Source organism: Oryctolagus cuniculus, chromosome 7 (genome assembly GCF_051225735.1).
Source record: "Oryctolagus cuniculus isolate XC-2025 breed Fujian yellow rabbit chromosome 7, ASM5122573v1, whole genome shotgun sequence".
Taxonomy (NCBI): Eukaryota; Metazoa; Chordata; class Mammalia; order Lagomorpha; family Leporidae; genus Oryctolagus; species Oryctolagus cuniculus.
The window spans coordinates 131025597-131041781 of record NC_142873.1 but is presented as its reverse complement, the minus strand read 5'-3'; the positions used below and the strand labels follow the sequence as shown (position 1 = coordinate 131041781).

The 16185-nt window shown below is 51.7% G+C and overlaps 1 protein-coding gene across 2 annotated transcripts; it reads left to right on the top strand.

The window, feature by feature from the left end:
* The first annotated feature begins 1117 nt into the window (after positions 1-1117).
* On the top strand, positions 1118-6921 carry ZNF691 (zinc finger protein 691). Of its 2 annotated transcripts, XM_089300822.1 has the most exons (3): positions 1160-1236; positions 2837-2901; positions 5437-6921. In XM_089300822.1, the coding sequence occupies exon 3, from the start codon at positions 5446-5448 to the stop codon at positions 6283-6285; it is 840 nt and encodes a 279-aa protein (XP_089156948.1). In that variant the 5' UTR covers positions 1160-1236; positions 2837-2901; positions 5437-5445; the 3' UTR covers positions 6286-6921. The 2 variants fall into 2 exon arrangements, with proteins under 2 accessions (XP_008263658.2, XP_089156948.1); XM_008265436.5 differs by lacking the exon at positions 2837-2901 and having other exon boundaries at positions 1118-1236.
* The last annotated feature ends 9264 nt before the right edge of the window (positions 6922-16185 follow it).

Here is a 16185-nt window from a genome sequence, read left to right as displayed (position 1 = left end):
AGGCAATCATTGTTCTTTGCACTGAAACGTGGTGCAGGTATGAGAAACCTGAGGTTAGCCTACATACTCAGACATTGTCTTCTAAAATTACCCCTCCCCCCTAATCCCAATCCTGGCTACGTTATTGGTCCTCTTGTGTCTGGATTGATGGATCGCTCTCGGGTTTAACCAGGATGCAGGTAGGGCCTGGAAAAATCCCTGCATGGGGACTATGGGAGGCCTGGAGTTTGTTTTGGGTCATTTATCTTCAAACTCCCTTCCAGTTCTACACCTCTTTAAGTTATAAACTCCAGGCTCCCCTAGATGTCTAGGGGATCTCCAAGAGTCACCAACCAACTCAAGGAAGAAACTTTGTGTGACCCCTTGGAGGTCATGCTGTTAGCTGTACATCGTCTTCAACTCCCCACAAGGACAGGAAGAGAAATGACCGCATGGCGTATTTTTACAGAAGACTAGGCTTAGCTTGAGTGCAGCCATGATACCAGGGTTCAGTAGCACGCAGGATAGAGAGATGACCAGAGCAGGTCAGCTGCTCAGCTTGCTTTGCAAACCTTGCACACTTGCTACCTTTGCAGGATGCTCCTTGCAAAGTATGCCAGCATCTCCCGGAATCCTTGCTGTTTCAACAGCTAACTGCACCCTTCCCGTCCCACTCAGCGCCTTCACCGGCTCTGCTTGAGGCGCCTTGTGGGGTACAGTTTGTAACTCCCAAGTTGCGCAACCAGTGAGGACCTGGAGGAAGGGACCTCTGCTGGCAGAGCTAAAAGGAGCTTAGTTTCTGAGGGCGGCGCCTGCTGGTCCCGTTCTCTGGACAGGGAGTGAGTAAATGCCTCCTCTGTTTCCTTCCTGTCTCTAAGTCCATCCTTTGGTGGGTAGGTGGTCTCAGGTGGGCTTATTTCCCACAATAGCTAACCTGCATCTTGGGCTTGGACGCTGGAATATAACTTAAAACGGAACCCGGTTCCCGCAGCTCTGTTCTGAAGTTCCCAAACATTTCCCCCAATACCGTCTTACTCAGGACTACAACTCCCAGCATGCCACGCCAGAGGCCAAAGCTTATTGGCAATCTCGCCTTGGTCTTGTGTGTTGTGACAGCTACTTCAACCAATGGAAATGAAGAATTAGCGCCAGAACCCAATCCTGGAGAACGAAGGCGGATCCTTTCCGGGTTCCGGCTCCGGCTCCTTCCCCGGCCCACCGAGGCGGCGCTGTCCCTGACCGAGCGGCGGGAGTGAGGTGGGTCCGGGTTCGGCTGGAGGTCCCGGAGCGAGGGGGGAGGCGGACACGACTTCGCGGGGGAACTCTGAGCACGACCCCTTCCCCCGCATGGAGAAGTTGGAGGCTGCTGCTTTGCTTCCCGGGCGCAGCGGGAAACAGAGGGGCCCTGTGGCCCCTCCTCGCCGACCCTTGCTCCTGTCCCCCCTTTCCCGTTGCTGGCTGCTGTCCCCGTCCCCACTCCGGCCCCTTCTTCTGTTGGCCTTGGAGCACTCCAGCCCCTCTGCTGCTGATGGTACGTTTGCGGTCCCATCCCTCCAGCCTCCAGCCCCCAGCCCCTAGCCCAGCGGCCTCTCTGAACTTAGCTCCCGTCCTCCAGAAGAGTGCACCCTTGGACTCCGACACAGCTGCTCCCCGTCCGGAAACACACCACCCAGACCCCGGGGCCGCGGTCCTCTGACACCTCTGGTGGCAGAGCGTCCGGGACCCTCCTCCTTCCATCCTCTCTGCCTCTGCACCGCCCCCCACACTCCCTGCCCCATTCCCCATTCTTCAGCACCTTGCTCCTGGTGGTCGTTCCAAGTCCCCCTGCCCCCCTCCTCCCTCACTTGGCCCTTCCCTCTAACCCAGGTCCCCAGCCCCCATCTTCTTGGTGTTTACTCCTTAGACCTGGTGCCTTCGCCTCTGCCTCAACTCCTTCCACCCCTGCTCCTCCCCATGCCACTGAGTGGCTGGGAAGACAGGCCCAGTAGGCCCCTTTGCCCCTTTGTCTCTGAAACGAGGTGTCCAAGTGTCTTTCTACTACTTAGCTGCGCTGACTTCTCAGTGGGTGGGCAGTGAGCGCCGGGGTCCTGGGACTTGCAGGTCATTGCCACCTCTTCCGTGGGGCTGCCCCTCCCTGACCTCCCCGAGCACTCACTGATCTCTCTGCCTCTGTGTCCGAACCCCACCGCACTGCTTGTCTTCCTTGCCTCCCTCCTGGCTGCTAATACTAGTGCAGTGCTTCATAGCATTGGCTTTGGCGTGGTGGGCAGAGGCCCCAGGTCTGCCACTCCCTATGAGCCCTGGGCATGTCCCTGAATTTCACTGATCCTCCATTTCCTCGTCTCTAAAATAAGGATGATAGGTGTGAAAGTGATATGAGGCGATTCAGATCCGCGCCAGGGTCAGCACTCGGCGTGAGCTTGGGAAGTGCCAACTGCTGTTGGTTCCTGTGTCACGTGGGAGGCACTGAAGGGTGGGCACAGTGGTGGCAAGGGCCCAGGTGCTTTCCCGGTCCTCTGGGACTTAGCCTTCTGCACTGCATGGAGGTGTCTGGCGCTCCTGGCCGCTGCGCTACACTGTGTCATTAGCTGTTCCAGTGTGGTCATCATAATCCCCAGTCTTTCTGCTCTTACATTGACCCGGTATTCAGCCCTGGGTAGAGCCAGACTTTGGCAAATTATAGGCTCTCAGAATAGCAGTTTGGGAAGTGGCCCATTGTGTATAGAGGATGCTGGAGCCCCAGGTGGGTGGGCAGGGGCCCGGAGTGAATAAAAACCACATCCGTTCCTCCATTCGTCCACAGCACCCAGGCTGTGCTGCAGAGGGGAGATTAAGTTGACCCGGTCCTTTTCCTCAGGTTGCCTGTAAACTACTAGAGGACACAGACGTGGAAATTGCCAGGCGTTGTAAAGTAAACACAAGGTTTGTGGGTGTCTACAGAAGAAAGTGGGAGGGAATCAGGAGACTGCCGCCGCCGAGGGGGACTAGACACAGAATTCCGGGGCAGGTCTTGCCTGCCTTTATTCCTCCTAGGCAACAGAATTTTATTAAGAACCTACTACTTATGTCTTCCACTGCTCTAGGAATTTGGGTCACGTTGGGGAATAAAACAAACAAACAAAAAATCTTGGCCCTCATTGAATTTATGTTTTAGCAGGGGAAGTCAGACAAGTAATAGTGGACATAAAATGTCACAAGGAGAGACATGATGTAGGCAGGGGGACTGAGAATGGGGGGCGGGTTGTAACTCTGAAATCTTTTTTTTAAACCAAGAAAACCTCACTTTCCCCTCACCTCCAGATTTATTTGCAGAGTTACAGAGAGGGAGAGACGGAGAGAGACCCTTCATCTGCTGGTCCACTCCCTAAATGGATGCAACAGCCAGTATCTACATCTGGGGTCTCCCACGTGGATGCAGGGGCCCAAGCACTTGGGCCATCCTCTGCTGCTTTTCCAGGCACATTAGGGAGTTGGATCAGAAGTGAAACAGCTGGGAGTTGAACCATTGTTCATATAGGGTGCCGGCATTACAGGCATAACCTACTGCACCACAACCACCTTGTATTTTTTAAAAAGATTTATTTATTGGGGCTGGTGCTGAGACACACCACACACACACACAGACACACACAGACCTTCCTTCTGCCAGTTCACTTCCTAGATGGTTGAAACATTTAGGGCTGGGCCAGGATGAACCCAGGAGCCCAGGCCTCCTATTTTAAATAAAGTTTTATTAGAACACAGCCACACTCATTCCTTTGTCTTATCTGTGGTTGCTTTCATAAAGCAATGGCAGAGTTGAATAGGGGCAGCAGAGGTACCGTGGCCCCAAATAGTTGTTATCTGGGCCTGTGCAGCAAGAGTTTGTTGACTTCTGCTCCTTAAAGAGTTGGGGTTCTGCCCACATTTCACATTTTACATTACATGAGGTCATGTACTCTTTTTTCATTAAAACATTTTTTCTTTCCCAAGAGAATCATTTAAAGGATCTTAATTCATTCCTGTATTCTTCATAGGCCTAGGACAATTATCCGAGCAGCTGTCCTTTGCTGACAATACATGTCCCACACTCTGCCAAGGGACGGTGTCCCACACTCTGCCGAGGGTGTATTCTAGTACAGCGTAGGGAGGGGCCGCAGGGTTAGTGAGGACGGAGTCGTGGCCGAGTCGTCTGCACACCATCATCAAGGGAGTGTGAGGCACATTGTAACCCAGCCCTAAATGTGGTCAGTGCCCCTTGTCCCAGAACGCCTCCCCCAAAGTACTTGGGGCCCTGAAGGAGTGAGCACTAGCACTCTTCCATCTTCCTGACATGGGCCTTGCTTCCTGCCTCGTCCCTTTGTTCGTGTCACCTGGGGACAGCATCTCCACCAGCCCACTCTGCCCACTGAGGTGGCACTGTCTGGGCAAGGCCCAGAGGAAAAGCCAGCACTCTCCTTTCTTTCCACTTCCCTGTCCTCGGCTTTGGGGACTCCAAGGAGTCTGTGCAGCTGCGCAGGCGTTTACTGATGTCTGTGTAAGCAGGCCCTTGCTGGGCAGTGAGTGGGTTCGGCTCTGTGTGTGGGGTTGGGGAGAGGCAGTGTGGTTTGTGTATGGTGTGAGAGTAAGGCTGTATGTGTGTGGTATGGACGTGTACCCATGTCTGTGACTATATGTGTGTATGAGATAACGTGTGTAGCCTTGTGTTGTGTGTGGCTATAGGTTTGGGAGGGCTGTGGATGGCATATGTGATATGTGTGGTGGGGGGGCCTTGTATGTGGCTGTGTGTGGTGTATGTGACTGTGTGGCGTGACAGCGTGGCTGAATGTATTTGTGGTGTGTGCACATGGCTATGGCATGTGTGTGTGTGTGTGTGTGTGTGGTGGGAGGGCGTGGTGTGAGCAGGCACCATCAGTCAGACACAGCTCAGGCCCTGCAGCAGGCTCAGAGGGACCAGATGTTAACCCTTTAGTCGCCAGCAGAGGGCTCAGGTGGCAGAACACTTCAAGGATTCACAGCTGGGCCCTGTGAATGAGAGGAGCCTCAAGGATAGGAGCTTTTATCACTTTGGTTTGAAAGCAGGCACGTACATGGTTACTTTTAAGGAAGGGTCTCCCAAAGAGATTAAAGTTGAAAGAGTTTCAGTTAACTTACAGTTGGGCAGAAAGAACTTATCCCCAAATGGAAGCTCCTGTACTTGCACACAAAATATAGCCTAGACTCTCGTCATTCAGTGGTGTCAGGAAGTGACATTACATCACACAGATACCATCTATCAGTGGCAGGCCAAGCCACTGCCTTCTTTTTTGCTCTGTTGGGTAGCCTGAAATATCCATGACAATTTATCACTTGAAAGTGACTAAGTAGAAGTGTTAACTGAGGTACTTCCTGCCGGATGGCTCCACAGTGAGCAGAAGCTTCCTGTGGTCTGGCCTGGCCCCAGGAATAAAGGTGTTGGCCGTTTGTGTTCGTTCTCAGGGTTCAGAGATGGGCAGTGAGAAGGAGCAGAGTCCGGAAGCACCCCTGCCCGAGGAAGGGGAAGGGGGGAAGCCTTGGCGAGTGGATGACCCAGAGGGTCCTCAGATCCCACCTCGGGAGGAGAGCCTGTCGGAGGGGCCGCAAGGAACCCACCCCCAGCCGCCTTGGCAGAAAGCTGCTGCCCCAGCCGGAGAGCCAGGGGGCCCTATCGCTCACCCACAGCCCGAGGCAGACGGGAAGCCCTTTACCTGTGCCCAGTGCGGCAAAACCTTCAATAACACCTCCAACCTGAGGATGCACCAGCGGATCCACACCGGCGAGAAGCCTTATAAGTGTTCCGAGTGCGGCAAGAGCTTCTCCAGGAGCTCCAACCGCATCCGGCACGAGCGGATCCACCTGGAGGAGAAGCACTACCAATGCCCCAAGTGCCAGGAGAGCTTTCGGCGGCGCTCGGACCTCACCACCCACCAGCAGGATCACCTGGGCAAGCGGCCCTACCGCTGTGACATCTGCGGCAAGAGCTTCGGCCAGAGCGCCACGCTGGCCGTGCACCGCCGGACCCACCTGGAGCCAGCGCCCTACATCTGCTGCGAGTGCGGCAAGAGCTTCAGCAACAGCTCCAGCTTCGGCGTGCACCACCGCACGCACACAGGCGAGCGGCCTTACGAGTGCGCCGAGTGCGGCCGCACCTTCAGCGACATCTCCAACTTCGGGGCGCACCAGAGGACCCACCGCGGGGAGAAGCCCTACCGGTGCACTCTCTGTGGCAAACACTTCTCCCGGAGCTCCAACCTCATCCGCCACCAGAAAACACACCTGGGCGAGCAGGCCGGCAAGGATTGCAGCTGAAGGGGGGTCCCGTTTAGACAGGGAGACCGCACGAGACCCAGCCTAATGGAGGAAGTCGATCTTTAGGGTATGTCGCTGCCACTTGACCTCAAGCCCTTCCATCCCACATATGGGGGATGGTGTCCGATTACAGTGAAGCCCGGATCTCTGGGAAGGTGTTAAAAGGGGTTCTGAATGACAATCCTTGCCTCTTGGCAGGAGGTTTCTTGCCCTGGAGAGTCAGAGGCCCCAGTTCTGGCTTCTGCTGCACGGGGCGAACAAGGAATGGGATGATCGCAGAACATGCTTGGGCCATTAGGGCAGCAGCCCCCGGCCTCCCAGGAAGTAGCTGTGAGATGGGGGTCACGTCTGAAGGTCCTCCAGACTGTGAACCACTTAGGGTGCAGCACCATGGCCTGCTGGTTCCCCCTGCAGTCCCCGACGTAGCTTCCAGATGCCCGGGCTGCAAGGAGCAGCCTTCCCAGTGGGAGGGGTCTCCTTGGCCTGGAGAAGAGGTTTGAGGTCCTGCCTCAGGGAAGCCCTCAGGGAGCCATGGTCCAGCAACCTTCACACTACCCCACGTTTGTACCCATTCTCCCCATCCCAACCCGCATCTGTGTCCTCAGAGAGATTGGCAGTAAAACCTTTCAACGAAAAGGACCTGTGTACTTATTCGGGGAAGTGGGAAGCCGGGGAGATTGTCCCAGTGCAGCCGTTGTGGAAGGAGTTGAAGTCTAGGATGGATGGACAGACAGCTGCTCTGAAAGCAAAGGAAAGTCGGCTGAGACCGGGGCCTTTGGGGAGAAGGGGAAACGTGGGACCTGGCATTAATCAAGTATGCAGTCTGTGCTGTTGGTTCTACCCGCCACGTTGACATCCTGTATCTTGTGCAGCTGTGACAGCCACCCTCAAGGGTATGTGATGAAGAAAGAGGTTCTTTGTGGAGTCGCGCAGCAGGTGTGTGGAGGAGGCGGAGTTCCATCCTGCTTGTCCTGCTCCTTCCACTCCACTCACCTGAGTGGCTTCTGGAGGAACCGCTTGGGAGTCTGGCTGGAGGTGGCAGCCAGTGTGGCCTCTTGCTTTGGCCCTGGGCAGTTTGCTCTGTGGGAAGTGAGAACCTTTTCAACTTCAGATGAACGGTTGATGCTATGCCTAGGACAAATGGCAAAGGCAGGGAATGGGAGGAGGAGTGGGGTGAGACGAGAGAAATCAAAGACCCACAAAGAGAGTCCCTGCCTTGAGTGGCAGTTGTGCAGTCCCCACGGCTGGGACAGCTTGGCAGGCATCAGGCCTGGCTTCCTGTCCTGGGTTACAGCTGGCTGCATGTGGCAGACTAGAATGTTCCGTGTGAAAGTTTAACACCCACACAGCTTTCCTCTAACAAGTACGACAGTGCACTCTCTGTGGCAAACACTTCTCCCGGAGCTCCAACCTCATCCGCCACCAGAAAACACACCTGGGCGAGCAGGCCGGCAAGGATTGCAGCTGAAGGGGGGTCCCGTTTAGACAGGGAGACCGCACGAGACCCAACCTAATGGAGGAAGTCGATCTTTAGGGTATGTCGCTGCCTCTCTTGTCAGGCTGGAGCCCAGAGCTGCTAGAGTGAGGCCTCTCCTCACTGGTAGCCAGTGGGCGGAGTGTGACCACCTGGCTGTCTGATTTGGGCCCTGCCTCTTGCCCGGGAAGGGATATGACTTTACGCGAGCTTTACACTCATCATCTTAGTGAATTCTCACCACAGCCCTGTGAGGTAAGAATTGCCTGCATTTGACAGCATGGAACCAGGCTGTCAGACAGCTAGGAGCTGACCCTGGAGTTTTTTTTAACTACAAAGGAAGACTTCCTCAGTGATTCTCTTAAATTGAATTCTCTCTTTACAATTTGTATGCACTTTCATTCTGTACACATTTTCCCACTCCTTGAGAATGTCTACACAAAGTATTTTAAGCATATGGTCACCCGAAGTTGCACCTGTAAATGGTACAACTGAATGGCTGATTCAGTAAATGATAAAAACCGCCGTCTATGGAACAGCTGCCAAGGGCCAGTTAACGCCCTTAGCATTGCTATTTGAGTCCTACGCCACCCTGGAAGGTGTCCCCACTTTCTACATAAGAGAATCCTGCAAGGCTCCATGGCCTGCCCTACTAACAGAGCTGATTTGAATCAAGGTCTGTCTGATCCCACTGTACCCACTGTCACGCTTGGTGTGAGTGACACCTGCTGTGACTCTTTGGGACTCGGCTGCCAGTCAGGCTGAAGATGAGTGTACCAGGCACCTGTGTCACTCTTGGGACATGACTCCCTAGCCAATCTCATTTGCCCTTTTCGTAGGCTAAGGTTCACAGGCTAGGGTTGCTGAATTAGTCCATGCTTTTGAATCCAGAGTAGTTCATTTACTTGAGTGGTGAAGTGGGGGAGAGAGGATACTGAATTTTGTCTTGAGGAATGAGTAGATGTTTACCGGGTAAAGAGAAGCAGAAGGTTGTTTCAGATGGAGGAGAGAAACTCGGTGTTTTAGGGAACAAGGAAGTACTTGAGGTAGTAGTAGTGACTTGTGTGAGCAGAGAGGCCTGGCAAGATAGGCCGGCCGACTTTGACGCTCAGCGCCACGCAGAGGCATTTTGGACTGTGGGCAATGAAGAGTTTTTAACCTGTGGATGACAGGGTCACATCCGCCCTTCCTGGAGAACACTCAGGCCAGCATGAAAGATTAACTAAAAGGCTCAAGTATTTGCGACTGTGCTGTTTATGTGAACCGTGGGCCAGTCGGGGCCCTCTCCGGCCAGAGGGAGTTCTGTCCCTTGGCTTCAGAACCTTGCCAGTTCCACACAGTGGAGAAGTCCAAACCCTCCCCGCAATTCTGTACCCTCCTGGGGTCCATGGCCCGTTGATCCATCTGAGGTTTCTGTGCCCTTGTGAGATGCCTTTGTTTTGGCCCTGTTATCCCTGTCACAGAACTCAGTGCCTTCATCAGCTTCTTCAGATTCTGTCACACCGAGGGAGTGAGCGAGTGAGCGACCTAAGTTCCTGATCCTCTCTAGACCTGGGGGCATCACAAAGATCACCAGCTTCCTCTCCCCCGTCTCGGCCCTTGTCCCTCCTTGGGCTGTTGTCACATGGCTGTGGTGCATCTTACTGTACATGCTGACCTACCATTGCTACAGGTTTCTTTTCCCGCCTTGACATCTCTTAAATGAGGAGGGTTCTTAAAGTTGATGACATTTTAGGTGAAACGTCACATAAAAATATGAGGCAGTGACTTCAGCAAGGTGGTGGAATAAGAAGTCCCAACCTCTGTGTCCCCACAGAGGCACTGACTTAGGAATGGGCTAGATACCTTTGGGAGCACTGTAGGACCCAAGTTCAGAAGGCTCAGTACCCCAGACAAACAGCCAAGAAAGGCCACAGTGAAATGGGGAGGAGGAGCTGTTTCACTTTACACACTGCCGCCCCTCCCCCGGCTTTCTTGCCTAGCTTGAAAGCTGACCTTGGAACAGCTGAGATGCGTGGTGGCCACTGGTAGCAAAGACTGGGGTTGCAGCACCAGGGGACCTGCCCAGCCTGAGCGGCAGGCGCCCCTGGGAGAGGCTTCCCAACTTGCGGCTTGGTTTGCGCAGGGAGGGAAGAGAAGGGTCTGGGGTGCTACCTAGGCAGGGTGGGAGGAGCTGCCTGAAGGATTGATTTTTGTCTTGTTTGGGGTGCCGAGGAGGATCTGGCATAATTTGAATGGGGACCACTGAGCTTTGAGGAGGGCCGGGCAGCTTGCAGATTAGTTCCAGGGAACCTGCAGTACTGCAGATGGACACCAGGGGGAGCACAAGATCAAGAACTCCTGAAAAGGAAACTGGGAAACCTCTTGGGGACATTAAAAGCAGGTGCTCAGAGAAGTTCCCCACAGAGGCATTCAGAAACCCCCAGAATCCAGCTGGGCTGGTTGTTGAAGGTTTTCCCCGATGAAGTCAGTCTGTTAAGCCACAGAAATGGGATGCATGAATAAAGACTACAACAGAACCTATGAAAAAAATTCTGAAATTGAAGAATACAATAATTGAATTAAAAATCCACTAGATTTTAGCAGCAGATTTGATCAAGTAAAAGAGCAAACACAAAGAGAAACGGTTTGAAGTGATCAAATCAGAGGAACAAATAAAAAAGAATGAAGGGAAGTGAGGAAATCATAGGGACTTCTGGGCGGCACATCCAGGGAACCAAAATGTGCAGAACAGGAGTTTCTAAAGGAGAGGAGGGCAAAGGAGCCAGAGAGCTCCCCAGATTTGAGGCAGGAAGTGAATGTCCAAACCCAAGCTCAAAGAACGACTGAGATGAACCAGAGCGGCCCGCACCAAGCAACGTGCAGTGCAGCTGTCCACATCAGATCCAGAGAGACCCCTGAAGTAGCCGGGGAACAGGGAGTCATCCCGTAGAAGGATGCTTCCATAGAATGATCCGGAATTTCTCAGCAGAAACTGCAGGCCGGAAGAGAGTGTAGTGATCACGTCAGAGAACTGAAAGAATGAAAAAAGGTTGTCAAATAAGGATGTAAAACTGCCTTTCAAAAATGAGGGAGGAAGAAAGACTTCAGGACCAACGAAAGCCGAGGGAACTCGTCTTCACTAGACCTGCCTTACAAGATATGCCAACGTTACGCCCCAGGCTGAAACAGAAAGATGTTAGCAAAACAAGTGGTCCCAAAGCGTGCGTCTCGCTGCTCAGGGCGAATGTGTGCACAGATACAGAGCAGCATAAGCATGGTGCCAATCACCTTCAGTTCTGGGTAGAGTTTAAAAGAGAAAAGAATAAAATAACTGTGATGATGAAGCTGTTAACACACACCAAATATACAAAGATGTAATTTTTGACATGAAGTGAAGGGTGTAGGAGAACAGTTGTATAGGACTAAAGTTGTTGTGAGCCTAGTGTAGACTGTTAGGACTGTAGGGGGTTTGTGTAAGCCTCACGGCAAGCACAAAAGGTACACCGGAGGAAATGAGAAACGCGTGAAGGCGCATCAACACAGAGAAATCATCGGCGCAGCACGAGGGGAAGCGGAAAGGAAAGGAGAGAACAGCTACAGGACCGAAATCATAAAATGGCAACAGGAGTTGCTCCCTATCAGCAATTATTTATTTATTTTTTAAGATTTATTGAAAGGTAGGGTTACAGAGAGGGAGAGGGAGAGGCAGAGAGAGAAGTCTTCCATCCGCTGGTTCACACCTTAAATGGCCACAACGGCCAGGGCTGGGCCAGACCGAAGTCTGGAGCCAGGAGCTTCTTCTGGGTCTCCCATGCAGGTGCAGGGACCCAAGCACTGGGCCATCCCTTGCTGCTTTCCCAGGTGCATTAGCAGGGAGCTAGATCAGAAGTGGAGCAGATGGGACTTGAATTGGCGCCCATATGGGATGCTAAGGCTGCAGACTGTGGCTTAACCCCGTGCACCACAGTGCCGGCCTCATGTAATTACTTTAAATGTAAATGAATCTCCACAATCAAGAGACAGTGTGGCTGAATGGATTTAAAAATAAGAGTCCAAGCTCTGGATTGCACATAGGGAGCTTGGAGGTCACCACGCTGTCCTAACAAATGACTGCTGAACAAACTGAAGAATCAGCAGCTCTTTTTAGATACATAAAAGGGCAATAAAGCACTGCTTCCCAAACTGGAGAGGCAGATGCGTGTACAGGGAGAGGTACAACATCCTGGTACCCGGCCTCCGGGGGAGCCGCTGCCACTGCAGGAAAACATAAACTGTAATTGATGAATGTCTGGAAGCCAGGTGTGCACAAGACAGGGTTAAACGCCCCAGGGGAGCTGGTCGGTTGGAGAGGGGAGAGGGCAGCACGCATGTGTGAATTTAAGCTCTGGAGGCTTGGCCAGGTTCTCAAAGTAAGTGTGGGAGAGAAGCCCCCTCGTGCTTCTGGCCTGGGAAGGCAGAAGCCCATTGTTTTGAAATGTACCACTGTACTTTATTCTCTTCCTTCTCTTTTGCCTCCTCCTCCTTTAAAGATTATTACTTATTTATTTTAAAGGCAGACTTGCAGAGAGTGGAGAGGAGAGAGAGAGGTCTTCCATCTGCTGGCTCACTCCCCAGATGGCTGCAACAGCCGGCACTGGGCTAGGCAGAAGGCAGGAGCCTGGAGCTGGATCAGAAATGGAGCAGCTGGGACTTGAACTGGCACTCATGTGGAATGCTGGCGTCACAGGCAATAGTGTAACCTGCTAAGCCACAGCCCTGGGCCCAACAGGAGCTTTTATTCATTGCTGGTGGGAACCCAAAATTATACAGCCACTTTGGAAGACAGTTTGGCAGTTACTAAAAAAAACATTTAGCATCAAGCCAGCAGCCATATATGTCCACTGGTTTCTATGTGCACATTGATATTATGGTCACTTTATTAACATTTTCCAGAACTTGAAGCAACTAAGATGTCTTTCAGTAGGTGAATGGCTATGTTGTGGTGCGTTGACACAGGGGATACTGTGGGGCCGGCACTGTGGCCTAGTAGGTTAAGCCTCCGCCTGCAGCACGGGCATCCCATATGGGCGCTGGTTTGAGTCCCAGCTGCTTCTCTTCCAAGAAAGCAGTGGAGGATGGGCCAAGTCCTTGTGCCCCTGCAACTCACATGGGAGACCTGGAAGAGGCTCCTGGCTCCTGGCTTTGGATCAGCCCAGCTCCAGCTGTGGCAGCCATCTGGGGAGTAGACCAGTGAATGGAAGATCTCTCTCTCTCTCTCTCTGCCTCTCCCTTTTTCTTACTCTACCTTTCGAATAAAATAAACAAATCTTTTTAAAAAATGAGCTTTCAAGCCGTGAAAAGACATGGAGAGATGTAAATGCATATTACTGAATGTGGGAAGCCAATGAGGAAAGGCTACATACTGTGTGATTCCAACTATATGACACTCTGAAAAAAAATAATGAAACTATGGTGACAGTAGACAGATCAATAGTTTTTATTTTTTAAAAAATATGTATTTTATTCGTTTGAAAGAGTTGCAGAGAGAGGCAGAGACAGAGAGGTCTTCCATCTGCTGGTTCACTCCCCAGATGGCTGCAACAGACCTGAGCCAATCTGAAGCCAGGAGCCAAGAGCTTCCTCCAGGTCTCCCACATGGGTGCAGGGGCCAAGGACTTGGGCCATCTTCCACTGCTTTCCCAGGCCATAGCAGAGAGCTGGATTGGAAATGGAGCAGTTGGGATATGACCCAGTGCCCATATGGGGTGCTGGCACCGCAGGTGGAGACTTAGCCCACTAAGCCACAACGTCAGCCCCCAGATCAGCAGTTTAGGAGAAAGAGTGGAGGGAGGGATGAACAGGTGGAGCACAGAGGATTTTTAGGGCAGTGAAAACACTAGGTGTAATACACTAATGATGGCTGCTTGTCATTGTACAAGCCCATAAAATGTACAGTGTCAAGAGTGAAACCTAACACAAACCATGGACTTGGGGTGATAGTGACGTTGTCAGTGTAGGTTCATCAGTTGGGAGAGATGGGCCCGTTGGGTAGGAGGTGCTGATAATGAGGGAGGCTATACAAGTGTGAGCGATGGGGTTCAGAGAATGTCTATACCTTCCTCTCAGTTTGCCTAGAACTATTCCAATGAAATACATGTCTTAAAAATGTATGATGCTAGGCCGGCGCCGCGGCTCACTAGGCTAATCCTCTGCCTTGTGGCGCCGGCACACCGGGTTCTAGTCCCAGTCCGGGAGCCGGATTCTGTCCCGGTTGCCCCTCTTCCAGGCCAGCTCTCTGCTATGGCCCGGGAATGCAGTGGAGGATGGCCCAAGTGTTTGGGCTCTGCACCCCATGGGAGACCAGGAAAGGTACCTGGCTCCTGCCATCGGATCAGCGCAGTACGCTGGCTGCAGCGCACCGGCCATTGGAGGGTGAACCAACGGCAAAGTAAGACCTTTCTCTCTTTCTCTCTCTCTCTCTCTCTCTCTCTCTCTCACTGTCCACTCTGCCTGTCAAAAAAAAAAAAAAATGTATGATGCTATGCTGTGTACTACAAGAGAATCGCTATAGATACAAAAAGACCCATAGGCTGAAGGAGGAAGAATGGAGCCGGTGCTGTGGAGCAGTAGGCTAAGCCTCTGCCTGTGGCATTAGCATCCCGTATGGGCGCTGGTTCATGTCCCGGGTGCTCCTCTTCTGATCCAGCTTTGTGCTATATCCTGTGAAAGCAGTACAAGATGGCCCAAATGCTTGGGCCCCTGTACCTGCATGGGAGACCCAGAAGAAACTCTTGGCAACTGGGTTTGGATCAGCCCAGTTCCAGCCGTTGCAGCCATCTGGGGAGTGAACCAGTGGTTGGAAGACCTTTCTCTCTGTAACTCTACTTCTCAAATAAATAAATAAATCTTTATTAAAAAAAAGAGAAAGGATGAAAAATACATTCTATGCATTTAGCAAAAGAAAGCAGGGGTGGCTTTCTTTTTGTAGATAATACAAATTTTAATTCAAAAGCTGTTATGAGACAATTAAGGGCCTTATATAATAGCAGTGTCAGTTCCTTGGGAAGATGTAACAATAATAAATACACATGGACCGGGGCTGGTGCCATGGCTCACTTGGTTAATCCTCTGCCTGTGGCACTGGCATCCCATATGGGTGCCGGGTTCTAGTCCTGGTTGCTCCTCTTCCAGTCCAGCTCTCTGCTGTGGCCTGGGAGGGCAGTGGAGGATGGCCCAGGTGCTTGGGCCCCTGCTTCCACATGGGAGACCAGGAAGAAGCACCTGGCTCCTGGCTTCGGATCGGCGCAGCACTGGCCGTGGTGGCCATTTGGGGAGTGAACCAACAAAAGGAAGACCTTTCTTTCTCTCTCTCACTGTCTATAGCTCTATCTGTCAAAAAAAATTTTTAAAAATACACATGGACCCAACAGAAGAGCACAAATATGTACAACACTGACAGAACTGAAGGGCGAAACAGTGACACAGTGAGCGAGATCCCAGTCCCTCATTTCCAGTAACAGAAGCACCAGGCTGAAGATCACTAAGGAAACAGCACTGGAGGAATACACCAGATCAGCTGGACCTCACGGATGCCCAACAGCAGCAGGATTTACCTTCTTCTCATGTAAACACTGAGTGTTTTCCAGGATACAACACTGGGTTGGCTACAAAACAAGTCTTAAAGAATGTAAGAGATTGCAACTATATTATTTTATCCAATCACACTGGATTGAAACTAGAAATCAATAGCAAAAGGAAAACGAAAGTTGTCAGATGTGAAACTGAGCAATATACCCCTGAGCAACCAAAATGGACGTCATGAGTGAGATCAGAAGATATATTGACTGATGAAAGTGAAAATGCAGCTTACCACAGTTTACAGGATGCATCAAAGCAGCACCACCAGTGAAGGTAAGAGCAGTGAACATCTAAAAACGATGAAAAATCTCAAGTCAACAACCTAATTTTATCCCTCAAAGAACTGGAAAAAGGAGAAGCCCAAAGTTAGCAGAAGGAAACAATAAAGATTAAAGCAGCAATAAATGAAGTAGAAAATAAACAAATAGAAAAAATGAGAATTGGCTGGATTAATTTTTAAAAAAGATTTATTTATTTGAAAGTCAGAGTTAGAGAGAGAGGAAGGGAGAGAGAGAGAGAGAGAGAGAGAGAGAGAGAGAGATCTTCCATCCACTAGTTCACTCTCCAAATGGCCACAATGGCTTGGGCTGGGAATGGCTGAAGCCAGGAGTCAGGAGCTTATTCTAGGTCTCTTACATGGGTGCAGGGGCCCAAGCACTTGGGCCATCCTCCACTGCCTTCCCAGGTGCCATTAGCAGGGAGCTGGATTGGAAGTGGAGCAGCTGAGTCTTGAACCAGTGTCCATATGGGATGCCAGCATTGCAGGTGGAGCTTAATCCACTACACTCCAACACCAGCCCCAGGTAGATTAATTTTGAAAAGGTAGA

Bases quoted from the DNA above. Each gene is read 5' to 3' on its own strand.
- ZNF691 (XM_008265436.5), top strand. From the start codon at position 5,446: ATGGGCAGTGAGAAGGAGCAGAGTCCGGAAGCACCCCTGCCCGAGGAA.